At 38.5% G+C, this 17,208-nt stretch overlaps 1 protein-coding gene across 4 annotated transcripts in view; it reads left to right on the forward strand.

Moving 5' to 3' along the window:
- ARHGAP26 (Rho GTPase activating protein 26) overlaps nt 1-17,208 on the forward strand; it is a 295,272-nt gene that overhangs the window by 207,752 nt on the left and 70,312 nt on the right. For all 4 annotated transcript variants that reach the window (XM_083353575.1, XM_083353577.1, XM_083353576.1 and 1 more), the window contains 3 exons: nt 9,030-9,189; nt 10,388-10,526; nt 11,543-11,699. In XM_083353575.1, coding sequence (XP_083209701.1) covers nt 9,030-9,189; nt 10,388-10,526; nt 11,543-11,699 — 456 coding nt within the window. The remainder of the gene's footprint in view (nt 1-9,029; nt 9,190-10,387; nt 10,527-11,542; nt 11,700-17,208) is intronic.

Genomic DNA, 17,208 nt, shown 5'->3' on the forward strand with positions numbered 1-17,208 from the left:
AGAGCCAGATTCACTTAACTCCCACATATTTACCTAACAATTGCAGATATTCACTTAATAACTGTGCCAAAACAGATTGTAGAATCAGATGTGATTCACTTAACAACCACCTTGCTTAGGAATGGAACTCCTGGTCCCAGTTGTGATCATAAGTCAAGGAGTTATGGTGCAAAAGTTTTTATCTGTGTCAAAAAAGGTTAGGGCATGCTCTATGCTAGGAATAAAGCATTGATTATCTTCTTTCCACCTTTAATTTGGGGTGGAAAACCTTTATTAATGATAGAGTGCTTGGTTTTTCTTTTGCTCAGTTATACTGAAGTAAATATAGCAACTTTGTTCATAAGCCTGTCATTAATGCTATTTCAATAAAATTGGAAACACGTTCATTTTTCTTTAAGAAAACAATTTCAAAATACTCTAAGGAAACCTTTCACAGTTCTGAAATGTGTTGAGTCTTTTATATTTGCATAATTTCCTAACAAACTCAAAGTGAGAAATACTTTACATTGCTTCATGTTCCTCCAGGATATTGTAGAAAATGTAACTTCTACCACGGCTGTAATAATAGTGAAGTTTTGTTGAGATTTATTCAGAACATAATGTAAATGAGCATTCTATTCCAAATTTTCTTTTGCTATTAATAAAATGAAGATCACTATTCAAAAATAATTTATATCTAATGCTAGTACTCTCTCCTTCTCTCAAAATCCAGAGGTTATTATAGTTGTAGGCTCAGGTTTTACTATCTTCTTACTAAATTTTAATTCTCCATTTTTTTTGTCATATCATTTACCAGCCTATTAGGTGTTTGTCGTACCACTTACTTTTCCATACCTCAATAACACTAATGTAATTTTAAAATGATCCACAGTTGTCTTCTCTTGTTTAAATGTAATAGATCACAGGTGTCAAACTCATCTTGTCACGTGACATTTTGTGATGTATTGTGACTTTTTTCGCATTGCCGGAGCTGGGATGAGCGCAGCCTCTGCATGATGCAACCAGCCTGCGATCTGGCAGTTTGACAACCCTGCAATAGATTGAGATTTCGGAGCAAAGAACTTAATTTAATCAACACTTGGCTTTGAACAGGTACAAATCCTGGAGTAGCAAAATTTCCCTATTCCACATAAATGGTAAATGAAAAAACTCCCACATTTAGCTTGTGTGCATTGGTCTGGTCACTGACTGATTATGTGTCATCAAGTCAGTGTTGACTTTTAGCAACTATATAGATAGGTTTTCTTCATCACATACTGTTCCAAATCTGGTCCTTTAAATCCTTCAATAGTGCACTCATTGCCAATGTTAACTGAGTCCATCCACCTTCCTGCTAGTTATTCTCTTCTCTTTCTTTCCAGCTTTCCAAGCCTGAGGGTCTTCTGCAGAAAGCTGTGTCTTCACATAATAGTTCTGAAATAGGATAATTTGAGCCAGGGCATTTGAACCTCAAAGGAGAACACTGGGTTGATTTCTTAATTGTTTCTGTGGCTCAGGAGTCTTCTCCGATACCAAAGTTCAAAAGTGTCAATAGTCTTCTTATTCTGCTTCTTCAAAGTTCAGTTCTCACTTCCATAGTGTATCATAGGGAATACCATTGCTTGTACTACAGGTAGTCCTCGAGTTACAAGTGCAATGAAGCTTGCCCATTCCACTCGTAACTCGAAAACTCGTAGAGTGAACCTCGTGCTTTGAACGAGATCACTCCCTTGCTTGTTAAGATGCACACGTCTCGTTAAGTGCACATGAGGTATCTCAGGGTGGGAAAGGCCATGGGGGGGCTAGTGATGGAATAGGCCCCCAAGGCTTCTCCGACCCACCAAGATTCCTCATGCTTCCCCTTCCCTTCCTGCTGTGCCGGACTCACCTTCAAAAGATCTGTCTCCTCTCTGCCGCGGTTTCTGCCTTTGAGGGAGAGGAGAGTCAATGGAAGCTCTTGGGTGCCCGTAATATCGTGCAAGTTCAGGCACTGATCCTCTTTTGCAGAGAATGGGAGCCTGAACTCTCACGGTGTTTGCTCCCACCCCCAACTTCTTTCCACCACTGCTGGAACAATTTTCACCAGGACGGAGACCCTGGGGAAACTGGAAGCTCCTTTCATGCATGCTTAGAAATGGAGCGCCTCTCTCTTGGCTCCATTTTTGCAGGAATAAGCCATTTCTCAAGCCCCTTCCTAGCGAAAACAAGCCTCTGGTGCGAGCGTGCCTCACTCTTATTGACAGCAATCTTGCGAAAACAAGCCTCTGGAGCGAGCCGGCCTTATTGAGAGCAATCCTGCTCCACACCTCCATTTCCTTTCACTCAGAAGGAGCAGACAAACTCAAGCCTGCCGCTCAAACACCTTTCATCTGAATGGAGACCTAAGTCACATGGAGTTTCAAGCAGTCACACGGAGGACTTCAGGGAAGGGAAAGGGAGGGGAATTTCCGTTTGCCTGGGAATCCCTCTGCCTGACCTCTGAGCAGCTGAGGCTCTCGGCTACATGCTGACTGCTCTCTGTCCGGCCGCCAGACAGCTGAGGCTCCTGGCTGCATGCTGGACTGCTGGAGGCAACGCTGGAGGGGGGAGGCGGAGGCCAGCTATGCTGGTTTTAGGGATGGATGCCGGATGCTGGCTGGTTGGATGGGGGGTGGAGCTAAGGGGATTGCCTGTATATAAGGCACTGGGAGCAAGTGACTCTGACAGTTCCTTCCTGTTTCTGAAATGCCCCACTGCAGGCACGTGGACCTTCCAATCTCTCTCAGGTCTGCATTTGGATAAAAAGTGTTTGAGCAGCAGCAGCTTGAGTTTCTCCACTCAAGGAAGAAACCGGAGGCGCAGAGCAGGATTGCTCTTAAGAAGACACAGGTGCGCTGCACGCTCCAGCCTTATTGAGAGCAATCCTGCTCTGTGCCTCTGTTTCCTTTCACTCGAAGCAGAGAAACTCAAGCTGCTGCCACTCAATCAGTGAAGAGTATGAGGAGAAGAATGGTGAGGGTTTGTGCCAGCCGGCCAGCCAGGTGAGGGCTAGGTTGGGTGGGATGGCTGGCTGGCTGGGGAGGGGGATCATGGTTGCTCAGATGGTTGCCACTGCTGCCAACCTGGATGCGAGTGCAAGGGACCTGGCCCCATGATACCTCTCTACTCAATTGAAGGCTTCGTTCCTGCCCTCAAACTAAGGCTGGTGCAAGTGAGTGAGCAGCGCACCCAGGCCATGGACAGCATTGGTTCCTGTGCCTGGCCAACTCCAATTTCACGCTTTGCCCAATAGGCATGCAAACGAAGCAAACACTTCCCCCCACCCCCGAGAATGGAAGTTTCCAGGGGCCGTGATCTGTTTTGCAGAGAATTTGTGTTTGAACTCATGCGATATTACGGCACCCAGGAGCTTCCATTGTCGGCACGAAAAGCATTTCCAAGCTGACTCTTCTCCCTCAAAGAGAAAGAAACTGTGGCAGAGAGGAGACAGATTTTGCAAGGTAAGTGAGTCTGGCGCGACAGGAAGGGAGGGGGGAGCAGTTGTGGGGAGCAGGGAGAGGAATAGGGTGAATGCAGGGCCTCTGCAGTTGGTTGCTCGTAAGGGCGAACGACTGCTGTGGTGCTGCAATAGCCATAATTTTGGGATTTGCTCATAAACACTAGGGGGCTCTGATCATGTAACTTTGAACGAGCATTAAGTGAACAGTCATAACTCAGGGATTAGCTGTATTTTGATCTTTGGAAGTAAAGATATATCATAGCATCTGAATATTCTGATCTTTGGAAGTATAGACATTTCATAGCATCTGAATATTTTTCACAAGCCTTCGTGGTTGCTCTGCCAAGTAAGTAGTAGACTGCAGCATATTTCTTGACTCCTTTTTCCTTTACTGTTGATGGTTGGTCCTAAAAGACAGAAGGTATCTACCACTTCACTATGTTCAATATCAGTTTTAAAGCTGGTTGTACTGTTGTCGTTAGTCTGATCTTCTTTATGTTTAATTTTAGTCCCATTTTTTTTCACTGTGTCCTTGACTATTATTCTAGAGCTTGGAGACCGTTGCATTTTCAGTTACCAGAGTGGTGTCATTAGCATAGCTTTCATTTTACCGAAGTTTCATCCTCCCGTTTTAAAATCACACTGATCTCCATCCAGCTTCTCTTGATCTATATGAATAAATAAAGGAAAGAGAAATAGTGTTTTCTCACTCCTTCGCCAACCTGGTCACGCATGAACTAAAAACATAATTGGTCTTACGATGTGGGAGCTGCAAAGCTGTTAAGCCACCTTTCCCCTTGAGAGTTGTGCTAAACTGAGGACTTGGAGCCAACAGTGAGAAAGAATTTCAACAGGACACAACATTGTTCTGAGAAAATACCAGTGTTGCTGGGGATTCAAATACCTAGACCAGACGTGTCCAATCTGTGGCCCATGAGCTGCATGCAGCCCTGGACAGCTAGTAATATGGCCCCACAAGATCATAAACTTTTAACATTATTATGTGATTTACATACATTAACTATATTATATATTTTATGTGTAGCCCAAGACAATTCCGCTTTACTCAATGTGGCCCAAGTAAGCCAAAAGTTTGGACAAACATGTCAACATGTCCTACACAAAAGTAATTGACTTTTCAGGATCAGGATCAGACAGAGTCATTGTGCAGAAGGACCTGAATCTTATCATTGAAGATACTTGGACTAAGCAGAAATATTTAGCTTTCATTCTTAAGATCAGACTCTTAAGATGTAAGCTTCTTTATAACTTAAGTATTAAAGTTGCATGTTGTTTGAGAAACTGTGTGGGAAAAGTGTAGAACTATGTAAAAGTAGTTCTGAATATGAAATGGTATTTCTACTAAGGCAATAATTACTATATTCCATTTTGTGTAGAAAATGGAATATAGTAATTATTGCCTTAGCAGAAAATTCTAAACAAAAAGTATGAATTGAACAATTATTGGATTAATTTAAATTAAGTGTTACTTAAAAAGGATATTCTTTATTAAGTTTCTAAATTTAATACATGCATGCATAATGTACGTTTCATCAAAAGTAAGTTTATTTTTATATTTCAGGGTTTTTCATGTGCACATTTCTTATATATAGCCATTTATACCCTAAAGTGATTTCAGAACAAAGATTGGATTTATAGATCTTTGCTATATCATTTTCTTCTGCAGAATATTAGTACATCTTATATTAAATAATGTACTGTTCTCTACTGCTGCAATGACAAGAATAAATGCTAGTATTTGTTTTGTGCTATTCTTGTTACCTGTACATATCGTGTTCTCATCTGTTTTCCTAGAAAAGTGTACATTGAAAGACATCTGCTTCTTTCATTCAAGTGGCCTTTTCCTGGGCTGAGAATATAATAGCGATTCAAAGCAATTATGTTTGGGCATTGTTCTTTGATGCTGATATGAAGAGAGCAGCCTATAATGGTCTAGAACAGGGGTAGGCAACCTTGGCTCTTTTATGACTCGTGGACTTCAACTCCCAGAATTCCTGAGCCAGCATGGCTCAGCTTGGAAACCTCTCCCTTTCCCCTCAGCATGGCTGGCTCATGAATTCTGGGAGTTGAGGTCCACGAGTCATAAAAGAGCCAAGGTTGCCTACCCCTGGTCTAGAAAATTAGAATTGGTTTTTATAACTTTTTTTTTGAGGGTTCCTTGATACTCTCTGAACTTGATTGTTTCCCCCCAGATATTTGATTACCCAAACTAGGTAACACCATCAGTGCAAGAAGAGAATGAGGTTTGCTCTCATTTTATATTTTATTATTTATATTTTACCATATTGGTGGGAGTGGTCTTGATTATTCTTTGGCTGGGCTGCTTACTGTTGGCTTGTTGACAGTCCCTTGATTGGGGTATCGTTAACTGCTTGATTGTTGGTCTGATGTTATTTTTTGTATATGCACAAACAATTATTAGTTAATTATTAGTGGGAAACCACTTCCTCAAGTGGGGGCCTCAAAAGAACTTTCTCAAGAATACTGAATTTTTCCTGTCAAAGTAACAGGAGAATTGTGAACAATGTATATGTTTCTGAAAGGTTGTGGTAGTATGTAAGAATTTGGTTTTTTTTTAAATAAACATTTTCTAAAATAGGTTGTGTTACCAGTATGCTTTATGCTCCCAAGATGCTATAAAAACGTTAAGAATTGTTGAAAATATTTGGTTTTTTTTCCTCAGAGGAGTCATTATATCAGGTAGTAATGCTAATTATAACATGGATTCTCATATTGTGTTTCCATAGTAGCAATTCATAGTGATGGCAGGATGTTTTTACCATTTAGTATATTTATGCTCTGATTTTTTTTCCTGAGATTATACTTTACACATTGTATCTGAGCTAATGTAGTCTGATTTCTGCAAGTACTCTTAGGAATTCTTTTAATGCAAATGGTTACATTTTATTGAAATCTAAAGCTTACATATTAGCAATAGCAATGGGACTTAGCACTTATATACAGTGCTTCACAGTGCTTTACAGCCCTCTCAAAGCATTTCACAGAGTCAGCATATTGCTCTCAAAAATCGAGGTCCTCATTTTACCGACCTTGGAAGGATGGAAGGTTGAGTCAACCTTGAGCCGGTCAGTATCGAACTGCTTGCAGTGGGCAGAGTCAACTTGCAATGCTACATTCTAACCACAGTACTACCAGGACTCTTTGAAGGGGGAATGTTAATTTGGACAACTTCCAACTTCCATGGTAGAACAATTGGCCATACTGTTGCCTCCTGCACTACTTCTCTCTTTCTGCAAATTGTGTTTTGTGGTTTGCATTTCATTTTATTGCTCTTCAAACATTTGATTTTTTTTAAAATCATAAAACAAAAGGAAATCACAGAATATCATCAATGAATAATTTAAAATTTCACGTCAGATTTGTCTTTTGGAATTGCAGGTACAGGTAGTCCTTCACTTACAACCAGTTGCTTAGTGACCATTTGAAATTACAAAGAGCCTGGAACAACCCAGGTCCAATGGTCGGCAACCTCCCTGTGGTCACATGACCAAACTTTGGGCCCTTGGCAACACAGTCACTTTTATGGCTGTTTGCATGGCTGGTCCCACAGTCATGTGACCGTGCTTTACTGTAGTTTTGCTGAAAAACTATTGGTTCACTTAACAACTGTGTGGTTTGTTTAATGACTGCAGATTAGCTTAACAACTGGTGATTTACTTAATGGCCACTTCAAAAAAGGTTGTAAAATTGGGTCAGTCACGGGACTGACCTGTTTTATGAGCATCATGACTTACGACCATGACAGGCAGACTTCATTATGTTCATTAATTGAGCAGTACTAGTGAATGTCTTAATCTGCCACCCCTTTCCCCGTTTTCATCAAGTGAAAATGATTTATTTGTAAGTGCATCCAGATAGAGAAGTAGTTATACCCACCCCTGATGCTAAGAGTTAATCTGAAAATATTTTTTTTAATGTAGGTAAAGTATTTGAATATTTTTACTTTGTACTTGGTTTGGAATTTATAAAATGTCTACTTAATTGCAATAATTTTCCTAGCAGAGCAAAAGACTTATGAATCACAAAAATATATATACTAGTTATTTATTAATCCTTCCACTCTTTCTATACAGTATACATATTATCTCAACATAACACTCACAAACATATAGAGATGAGAATTTGGTTCAAATCAAATGCGGTCTGTGGAACGCTTACAATCAAATGATACAGCTTGAATTAATGAGAAGATCTGACCTGCAATGACTACAGTTTTACATTGCAAATAGGAAAATTCTGCTATATAAAAGCAAAAGATAACTACATTTGGAAAGAGAATATCTTCTCCAGTTTCCTAAAATATTTGAAATTTGAGAACTCTGTGTGTGTGTGTGTGTGTGTGTGTGTGTGTGTGTCTGTCTGTCTGTCTGTCTGTCTGTCTGTCTGTCTGTCAATTTAGATAGAACATTTTTTTAAACAAAGTAGCTCTTATTGATATTTTTGCCTTACATTATTTCAGTAAAAGAGATCATATGTAAAATTCACAGTTCTATTATGATATTAATTCGAACAATATTGCTGTGTTGTTGTTTCTTTAGTTTCTTGACCATGGAAGTCAGTACAGTGTGGTAGGTACATATTTTCCTAAGCCTCAGTTGTTCTTAGTGGACTGTGGGGTGTTTTTTTTTGTGTGTGTGACCTGCACCTCAGTTATTGGCCCCATGTAGGAAAATCAGAAATTATTTTCAGCTACAAATTCATATATTAAATGTTTCAGGATACAGAAATGCCAAAGAATACACAATCTTAACTGTCTTCCTTTCTTATCTTTCAGCCATATTTATTTGAGATTTCTTTCTTGCTGAAACATTGGGCTTGTATGATGGAGATTTTGAGTGAATTCAAAGGAAACTTGTCTAATGACTAATCTCAGTGAGTCAGAGACATGCATTAAATTAACATCAGGTACCAGCAAGTCTGAGCAAAATAAATAATACAGTTAAATAATAATATTAACAGCCCACATCATTCTGTTTATTTCCTTCAATATATACAAGCCCACATCCTTTCTTCAGGTCATGAAATACTTGTGATTGGTCCAGTTGTTAACTGGATTTATCAACGTTAGTTGAAAACAAGTTTATCCACTACTCAGATCCTGTGTATTCAGAATTCTACTTATTTTTTTCAAGATAGTGGGTGTTAGTTTAGCATATTTTAGGTAAAATATTGTAACCAATAATGGTCACTTTGTTCTTCTAAATTTCATCTCTATATGGAAACATGTTGTCATCATCTTCTTTGCAATTTTTATTCCCTGAATTATGTGTGGGTTTACAGACCTTTATAGAAGTGTTATCAACAAGAGGAAAATTCTTCTTTTCCACTATGCAATTTCTGTTATGAGTGCTCTGTTATGAGTTAGCCTACATTGATCTTTCATTGGCTTTGTTATTAAAAACCAGAATTGTAGTCTACTCTGCAGAAATTTAAATACCACGGTAGGTTTTCCAAAATTATTTTTAAAACATGGGCTAACACTTAAATTTGCCGGGCCTGTTGAAAATCTATTGTGCTTGTTTCATTGCAGTGTTGCTGAAAACCACAAACAGAATCTTATGACTGTCGCAAATCTGGGAGTTGTTTTTGGACCAACGTTAATGCGACCACAAGAAGAAACCGTTGCTGCAATTATGGACATCAAGTTCCAAAATATTGTAGTTGAGATTTTAATAGAAAACCATGAAAAGGTAAACTGTATTTGAGTCGTGTATGTTCCATGTTTTGAAAAAGTGATTGTTTACCAATGTTTACTGATTCCAGTGAATATTTTAGCAGCTGTCAGCTGCAAGAACATTGGGAAGAGACAGGAATTTGACAAGTAATGGGGCTTGTCTCAAGGCGTCTGCCAGCCCATATTCTCTTCCTGAACATTTTTATTGATTGGGAGATGAAATGTTTGGATTTCTGTATCCTTTCACTGAGGGAATTCTGAAATCCCAGACCTCTCATAACAGAAATTGCATAGTGGAAAAGAAGAGTTTCCCTCTCGTTAAAGGGGGGGAAAATAATGTGGGTGTGACATGGAATGAATCACCAGTTTAATTGGAACGAATAATCTTGTACCAGCTTGAGCTGCTTTATTTAAGCTATTATGGCTCCCTTTAGAAGACAGCTTGTGGTGTGGGGGGTAGATACAAATGAATGGTGCTTTGGGAATCATCAGAAATAGTTTCAGCTCAAAGAAAAAAAACGTAGAAAAATATGGAATTCATCACGTTAAAATGATGTATATGTACAGTAAATCCTCTGTGCAATTCATGAAGATCAGGGCTTTTCACCCCCTCTCAGGAAGATGTTTTGCTTAATTCCCAATTTTGTTTAATCCCAAGAGGCAATTTAATCTTTAAAGCTAATTCTAGCTAATTGAAAAAAGAAGAAGAGCAGTTTAGAATATTATCAATCCAGGGAGATTATTAATTACTTTGTACATTTTCAGTGAATCAGTGCATACTCTCATCATAAACTTGCTTACTTTCCTTTGAAGACCAGCATGCAGCATTTGAGTCAGCTGGGTCAGCAAAGAAATAGCAGCTTGAAACTTCTTGGCTTTAGAAATTATTAGTTGAATTGTAGTCTGATACGGATTGCCAAAATAATTAGTGTGCAAGTCATTATATTGTCTGCATAATCACAACAGCTAGATAATCTCAGAGAATTTAGTATTAGACTTATCTCAAAACTAGCAAAAGTGTAAGGAGCACTGTTGAATGGTTAATCTAAGAAATATTTTCTCTTTTATCAAAAATCATTTGTCTATTCTTTAAAGCCATTTTTTGAGAGTTACTACTTCCACACATATTTTTTTAGGTTTTAATACAAATTGCTCCCTTTTCATGTCAAGTTTCTAACAATTTTCAAACTCTCTTTTCTTTGTTTAAAAAATAGATATTTAACACGGTGCCTGATACTCTACAGTCAAATTCTCAGCTGCTCTTATCTCGAAAAAAGAGTACAGATTCAAAGCCACCGTCCTGCAGTGAGAGGCCCTTAACTCTTTTCCATACACTGCAACACAATGAAAAGCGTAAGTATCTTTATTCTCTGTGCTGAGTCGAGTCTAAAACAACTCAGCACGGCTAACTTTGCTTCAGCCAACTCGCTGTGGCCAACTCACCACGGGACAACTGTCTGCGGGACAACTCGCCACGGGACAAGAATTACAGTAACGTTGAAGAAATGGTGGAACAGAATTATTAAAGAAAGGATGCAAAAGGCAAACAAAATGAAATGTGAATGACAAACATTAAAATATTTTTTAAATTATTTTAAATCCTGAAATTGAATTGGTTGAACTGTCCTGCAGTGGATTGTCCCATGGTGAGTTGGCTGTGGCGAGTTGGCTGCACCAAGTTGTCCCATTCCGGTGCTGAGTATTATTCTGCATACTTGTCTTTTGTGAAATGTAAATTATAGATTTCATTTTTAACTATAGATTCCTTAGTCTTAAGACAATGAAACCTAGTAGCAGAGGTCTTGTGAGGCCTGTGATTATATATTGATTCATAAAGCTAGAAAAGATTCATAGGACTGAATGCAACCAGAAGTTCCCATTAAGAATAAAAGGTATAAGTCTACTTTCCTTTGTATATGCTTAACAAATTCTCATTGGTTTTAAAATGTATTCTGGGGTTCTAGAACTGTAGCAGAAACCATAACTTACCATCAGCTCTCTATTACCCTAAGTAACTTGGAGCAAATTATTCTTGAGGAAGAGGCAGGAGAATTATGAGAGTAGGATTTTTTTTAAGTGCTTGCACAAAGAAGAAAATGCTTAAAGCATGAAATGTTTTAGCTAAATATCTTTAGAGGAAGAAGCAACAACTCAGCAGCCTTAATGCAGAAATAAGAGCCTAAATAGTATAACAATATTTTTAAACCTAGAGTAGAAATTCTAATATGTGTACTGGTCCATGACTGTAATATATTGAAATTTGAATTTTTATAGATATGTTTTCAGAAATTCCAGTGTTCTCTCTTTTTAAAAAAATATCTTCATAAAAATCATGTCACAGCATCAGTTCATTTTGGTCTACTTTTCAGAGGAAAACAGAAACAGTATAATTAACACCAGCTTAGAATCGGTCATATCATCGCCAAACACCAACAGTTTGCTCCAGTCCAGTAATGCTTTTCAGCCTAACAAGAGCTTAACTGAATCTAATACAGAAGTTATCAAACCCAACCGGCCAAATTCACTGTAAGTATGTGCCTGATGAATATACCAGCAGTTCTTATCGACTGATCTTCAGATTTCATGATTAGAAACAGATGCTATTCCCCACTAGGCTCTTGTTTCAATAATATTGTGTAAAATTAACTCCCAGCTATGTACTGAGGGATATAAAAAAATACTGTTTGGGCAAATGTTTAACCTTTGGGTCCTTTCCCAAAAAAGATTTTTATGTTGCTGCTTGCTGATTTGTGCTTATGTCTTGTACTTAATGCAAATTATGTAAAGGCGTTGTTTAGTTTCATTTGCTCTTAGAAATTGAGGAAGTCTTCTCTATTTAGGAAAGTGCTTTTGGCATAATTGTTTACCAGCTGAATGTCTGGCAGTCTTTCTGCTGTTCATGAATTGATAATTCTGCAATGGAATGATTTGATCGTAAATCTTAGGTTTAGCAGATCAGTCCAGTGTATTAGGAACTGTTCTTACAAGTTGTTGTTAAATCAAAACATTTTATTTTTCTAAGCTTCGTTATGTATGGGTCATCCATTTGAATTTATCTACTCCATCTTTATTTCTCTTTGGCAAGTAGAATCCATTCAAGATTATCACAAAGACTAAGTATTACAAAACCTAATCAAAGATTGCTGTTTTTAGATCTGTGTTGCAGATCATGTCTGTGTGACATCACTGTGCTCTGAGTTTGCCACATAGGGAAAGTAAAGAGAGAATGGCACACGTTTTGTGTTGATTGACATTCTCCAGAAAGGGAGATATGAAAGATAGCTGATGTTTTTGGTAGCAGCCGTGCATATTCCGTATGCTGAAATATTGGAATTCAGTGTGCTTACCAGTAAAGGAAGTAACTGCTTTATCTTTGCCAGTTTCTACACTGTAACCAGCTACTTTTAGAACTGTCATAAGCATGAAGCTAATCTGATGTTGCCTTTACTCCCATAAGTGTTTAGTCTATTGAGAACTTGAGAACCTAGAAAAGCATTGTGGTAGGTTTACTCATTGTTCAGTCGCAACGCTAACACATTCCAATTAGCAAAGTAGCCTCTGCGTTTTCAGTTCTTCTAATAGTGGCTGATTTTTTCTGGCAATGAAACAGTTTTAAAGTGGAGTCAGCAAGGTTTAACATCTTAATTGTTGTTGCTATCTCTTGTATTTGCCAGTAGAAGTTTTACAACTGAAAAAAAGTGGTCTTGGCTCAAAAAAGGAATCTCTTGTCCTTAACTATTGAAAAACCTATTACGTAATTTTTTTCAAATATGACAAAAATAAATCCTTAATAAATGAAGCATTTCATTTCATTCAACAGTGGGATGACTAATTTTATATTTCATTTAGTAATAAAGCAGTGTTTTAATGCATCTAGCTGTCCGAGAGGCAGGTTCAATCCCAAGATGCCGAGATAAAAGTTTGCTTATAGACTATGTTCTCTTCGTGGTTAAGTGGCGCTAAGAAGTTTTGTTTACAGAAGGAAAATTGAAAATAAATCCTAAGTAACTGAAATAACTACTCTGTTTGAAAGCATCAAGAATATTACCAGAACAATGTAATTAACCAATTTTCATCCATATCCATTTTATTATTAGCTGAGTTTTATTTATTTATTAATTGAATTTCTATACCGCCCTTCTCCCGAAGGACTCAGGGCGGTGAGTTTTAAAACACTGAAGAAAAAATTCTGAGATGGGAATTGTATTATCCAGTAAGCCTGTCATTATCCTTGCTTGTTTTAACTATTGGAAATAGTTAATGGTTTCCATCATGTTATTTTTAAAATAAAGGCATAATCTGACTTCCTATATTATGTAGGGAACATTTCTAAGCTTACACTGAACTCAGAGAAACATAGAAGCAATGTATTGTAGGAAGACAGCCATATTAATCTATGTCAGCCAAAAATTAGTAGTAGCCAAGACTACCTTTCCAGGCTACAGATTTTATTAAAAGGCAAATTTTTGACACTTTGTCACAGAGATGAAGTGGCTAAATTAATGTAAGATTTAAACTGAGATGAGACAGGAAGAGTGAAAGATAAGATGGATATGTAAATTCAAACTACATATGAAATAGGTTATGGGTACCTTAGCAATTATCAGTTGTAATATGTGGTTGAGTTTTGAAAAATTGAAAAACCTTTCAATTATATGAATTCAAACATATTGGAAAAGTTTCTTTTTTCCAAGATGGCTACTTGAAATCAGGAAGTATATGCAGAGAGATACAAAGATTCAACACTACCAAGTTGGTGAAGTTAACAATTATGCTGAAATAGGTAAATGTATTTTTTTATTACAGAAAAGACATTATCTACATTTATTACTGCCAGAAGTCTCTTATTAACATTTTGCATACAAATAAGAAAAAGGAACTTGATGATTAGACAGGATAAATTATAGAAAGAATAATACTATGATATAACTTTAGAGGGAGATGTCAAAATATAATTATAAGTGCTGTGAAGAATATTAGAAATCATTGCTTTGTATTGTTTCCCTCTCTTTTCAATTTTTCTTTCATTTTTCCCCTTTTTGCTTTTTTTGGACTTCTTTCTTTTTCTTTCTTATTGTCCATCAATTTGTGTTAGCTTTACCTTCTTGTTTGAAAGTTTTAATAAAAAAGGTATTTGAAAATAATCTGTAATGGAGTGTCGAAGGTCAAAATGCTCTGATGGTGGGAGAATATTAGATGAATCTATCTTGAAGGTTGATTGAAGTTTCAGCATCCTTTTAAGCATTGCTAATTTGAGAATGGGAAAATTGAATGACACGTTATGGATTTATTTATTTATTTATTTATTTATTATATTTATATTTATTTATTTATTTAAATTTAAATTTAAATGCCGCCCTTCTCCCTGAGGACTCAGGGCGGATCACAACAATAAAAATTAAAAAACATAGGATGAAAAGTTTTTTTAAAAAATTAAACAATAAATACAATAATTACGTGACAATTTAAAAAACCCGATAAAAACCCAATTAAAAACCGTAGTCAGTCCAGACCCGCTTGTTGGAACAACCAAGTCTTCAGGTCACAGAGGAAGGACCGAAAGTCAGGGGTCATCCGCAGCTCCGGGGGTAATTCGTTCCAGAGGGTTGGCGTGCCCACATAGAAGGCTCTCCCCCTGGGGGTCGCCAGCTGGCATTGGCTGGCCGATGGCACCCTGAGGAAGCCAACTCTGTGGGAGCGAACTGGGCGATGGGATGTTGACAATGGCAGCAGGTGGTCTCGCAAGTACCCTGGGCCTAAGCCATGCAGGGTTTTAAAGGTTATTACCAGCACCTTGAACTGCACCCGGAGGGCAACCGGAAGCCAATGCAGCTCGCGCAGGAATGGTGTAACATGGGAATACCGAGATACTCCCATGAGCACCCGCGCAGCCGCATTTTGCACCAGTTGAAGCCTCCGGGTGCTCTTCAAGGGCAGCCCCATGTAAAGAGCATTGCAGTAGTCCAGGCGAGAGGTGACGAGGGCATGAGTGCATAGGGCATCTCGGTCCAAAAAGGGGCGTAACTGGTGCACTAGGCGAACCTGTGCGAAGCCCTGCCTGGTCACAGCCGTTAAATGATCTTCCAAGTTGAGCCGTGAATCCAGGAGGACAGCCAAGTTGCGAGCCCTTTCTGAGGGGGGCAATACCTCCCCCCATTAAAAGAGAAGGAACTAGTTGGACAACATGAGATGCTGGTATCCAGAGCCACTTGGTCTTGGAGGGGTTGAGCCTGAGCCTGTTCCTTCCCATCCAGGTCTGCACTGCCTCCAGGCACCGGGACATCACGTCAAGGGCATCACTGGGTTGGTTCGGGGTGGAGATGAATAACTGGGTATCATCCGCATATTGGTGTTACGTCACCCCAAAGCCACAGATGATCTCACCCAGCGGCTTCATATAGATGTTAAACAGGAGGGGGGAGAGAACTGACCCCTGAGGCACTCCACAAGTGAGGGGCTTCGGGGTAGATCTATGTCCCCCTGCCAATACAAACTGCGAGCTGCCAGAGAGGTAGGAGGAGAACCACCGTAAAACAGTGCCTCCCACTCCCAAGCCCTCGAGCCATCGCAGCAGGATATCATGATCGATGGTATCAAAAGCCGCTGAGATGTCAGTAGAAGGATTTTTTTGTTTTTGTTTTCTAAGATCGTAAATGAAGATTTGATTTTTTTAAAAAAATGTTTTCCTTTTGGAAACAACTTCTCTGTTGTGTTGCTGTAGCTTCCTTAATTTAATTACAGAAATCTATACTGATTTTTTTTTGTCTGATAGTGAGACTGGAACCTTTGTATTCCAAAGTATTTCTTAAGTTCTATTTAATCTTCCCACAAATGCTATGGTATTCCAGGAAGACTTGCTGAAACCTTTCTATATATTCAGCACACACACACACACACAGAGAGAGGGGGGGGGGAGGGAGAGAGAGAGAGAGAGAGAGAGATAGAGAGAGAGAGAGAGAGAGAGAGAGAGAGAGAGACTTAAGCAGAATGTCTTTCTGCTATCAGGAAAAAAAAGTATGCTCAATATATTATATAAGACTACTGAAAAAGAGAACACTTGAGTGGATACTATAACATTACATTGATAGACGGCTTTTGAAGTGGTGTTGGAGTTTACTATATCTAGAATCTGAGGTTTTCATAAAGCACCAAAGTTTGTTAAGCAGTCAAAACCCCTTTTTCTTCTCTTATGTATTTCATAATTAGCCTCTTGCTCAGGGTGACAGGCAAGATCAAGTTGCACCAAATCTCTCCAAGGAGCAGAGCTGCTGCCACTTAATGTTGATTCAATAGGTTTTTGACAGAGACCCTTTGAACTTAACAAGGTCTCAGTTTAGAGAAAGAGTTAGCAATAGTCACTGGGAGAACAAACCTCTGAGCCAGATAAAACAGGCATATCAAACTGATATCGAAGCGTAATATTACTGAACCTGTCTGAAAGAAGAGGGCATTTCAGTTTGGTTTAAAAACTATTGATGTCTGACTTCAGCAAGGTACAACTTATTCCGAATTCTTCTATTTGACTTATCCCATTTTTGATACACACATACACACACACACACACACACAGAGAGAGAGAGAGAGAGAGAGAGAGAGAGAGAGAAAGAGAGATGGGGGAAAAAACAACCTTTCATAGATTTGAAATTCTCAGGACCCACAATGGCAAGAAGAGAGGGCAACTTTTAACTTCCACTTAAAGGGCAACTTTAACGATCACTTAAAAAAGCAGCTCTGCTGTAACTATATGAGAAATAAATGGAAGTTTCCTCCTCAGTTCCATAACAAAAAGTCAATTGGCCCCCCAGTTCTCCAATACTTATTTAAGTAGTCATAATGGGCCCCTCCATTCTTTGGTAGGAAAATCGAAAGGCTAAGAGTAGCACCTCTGTTCTATACAGAGATGCATCTCTGAAGGGTTTTGAAAATCAGTCCAGACTTCTTGACAAGCACAGAGCTCTGCCAGTCTTCTCACAGTGTTGTCTCACTGAGATCGGAAATGATAAGATGTGAAGCCATCTAAGAGGATTCTATAGGC

This window comes from Vipera ursinii (genome assembly GCF_947247035.1).
Source record: "Vipera ursinii genome assembly, chromosome: 2".
Taxonomy (NCBI): Eukaryota; Metazoa; Chordata; class Lepidosauria; order Squamata; family Viperidae; genus Vipera; species Vipera ursinii.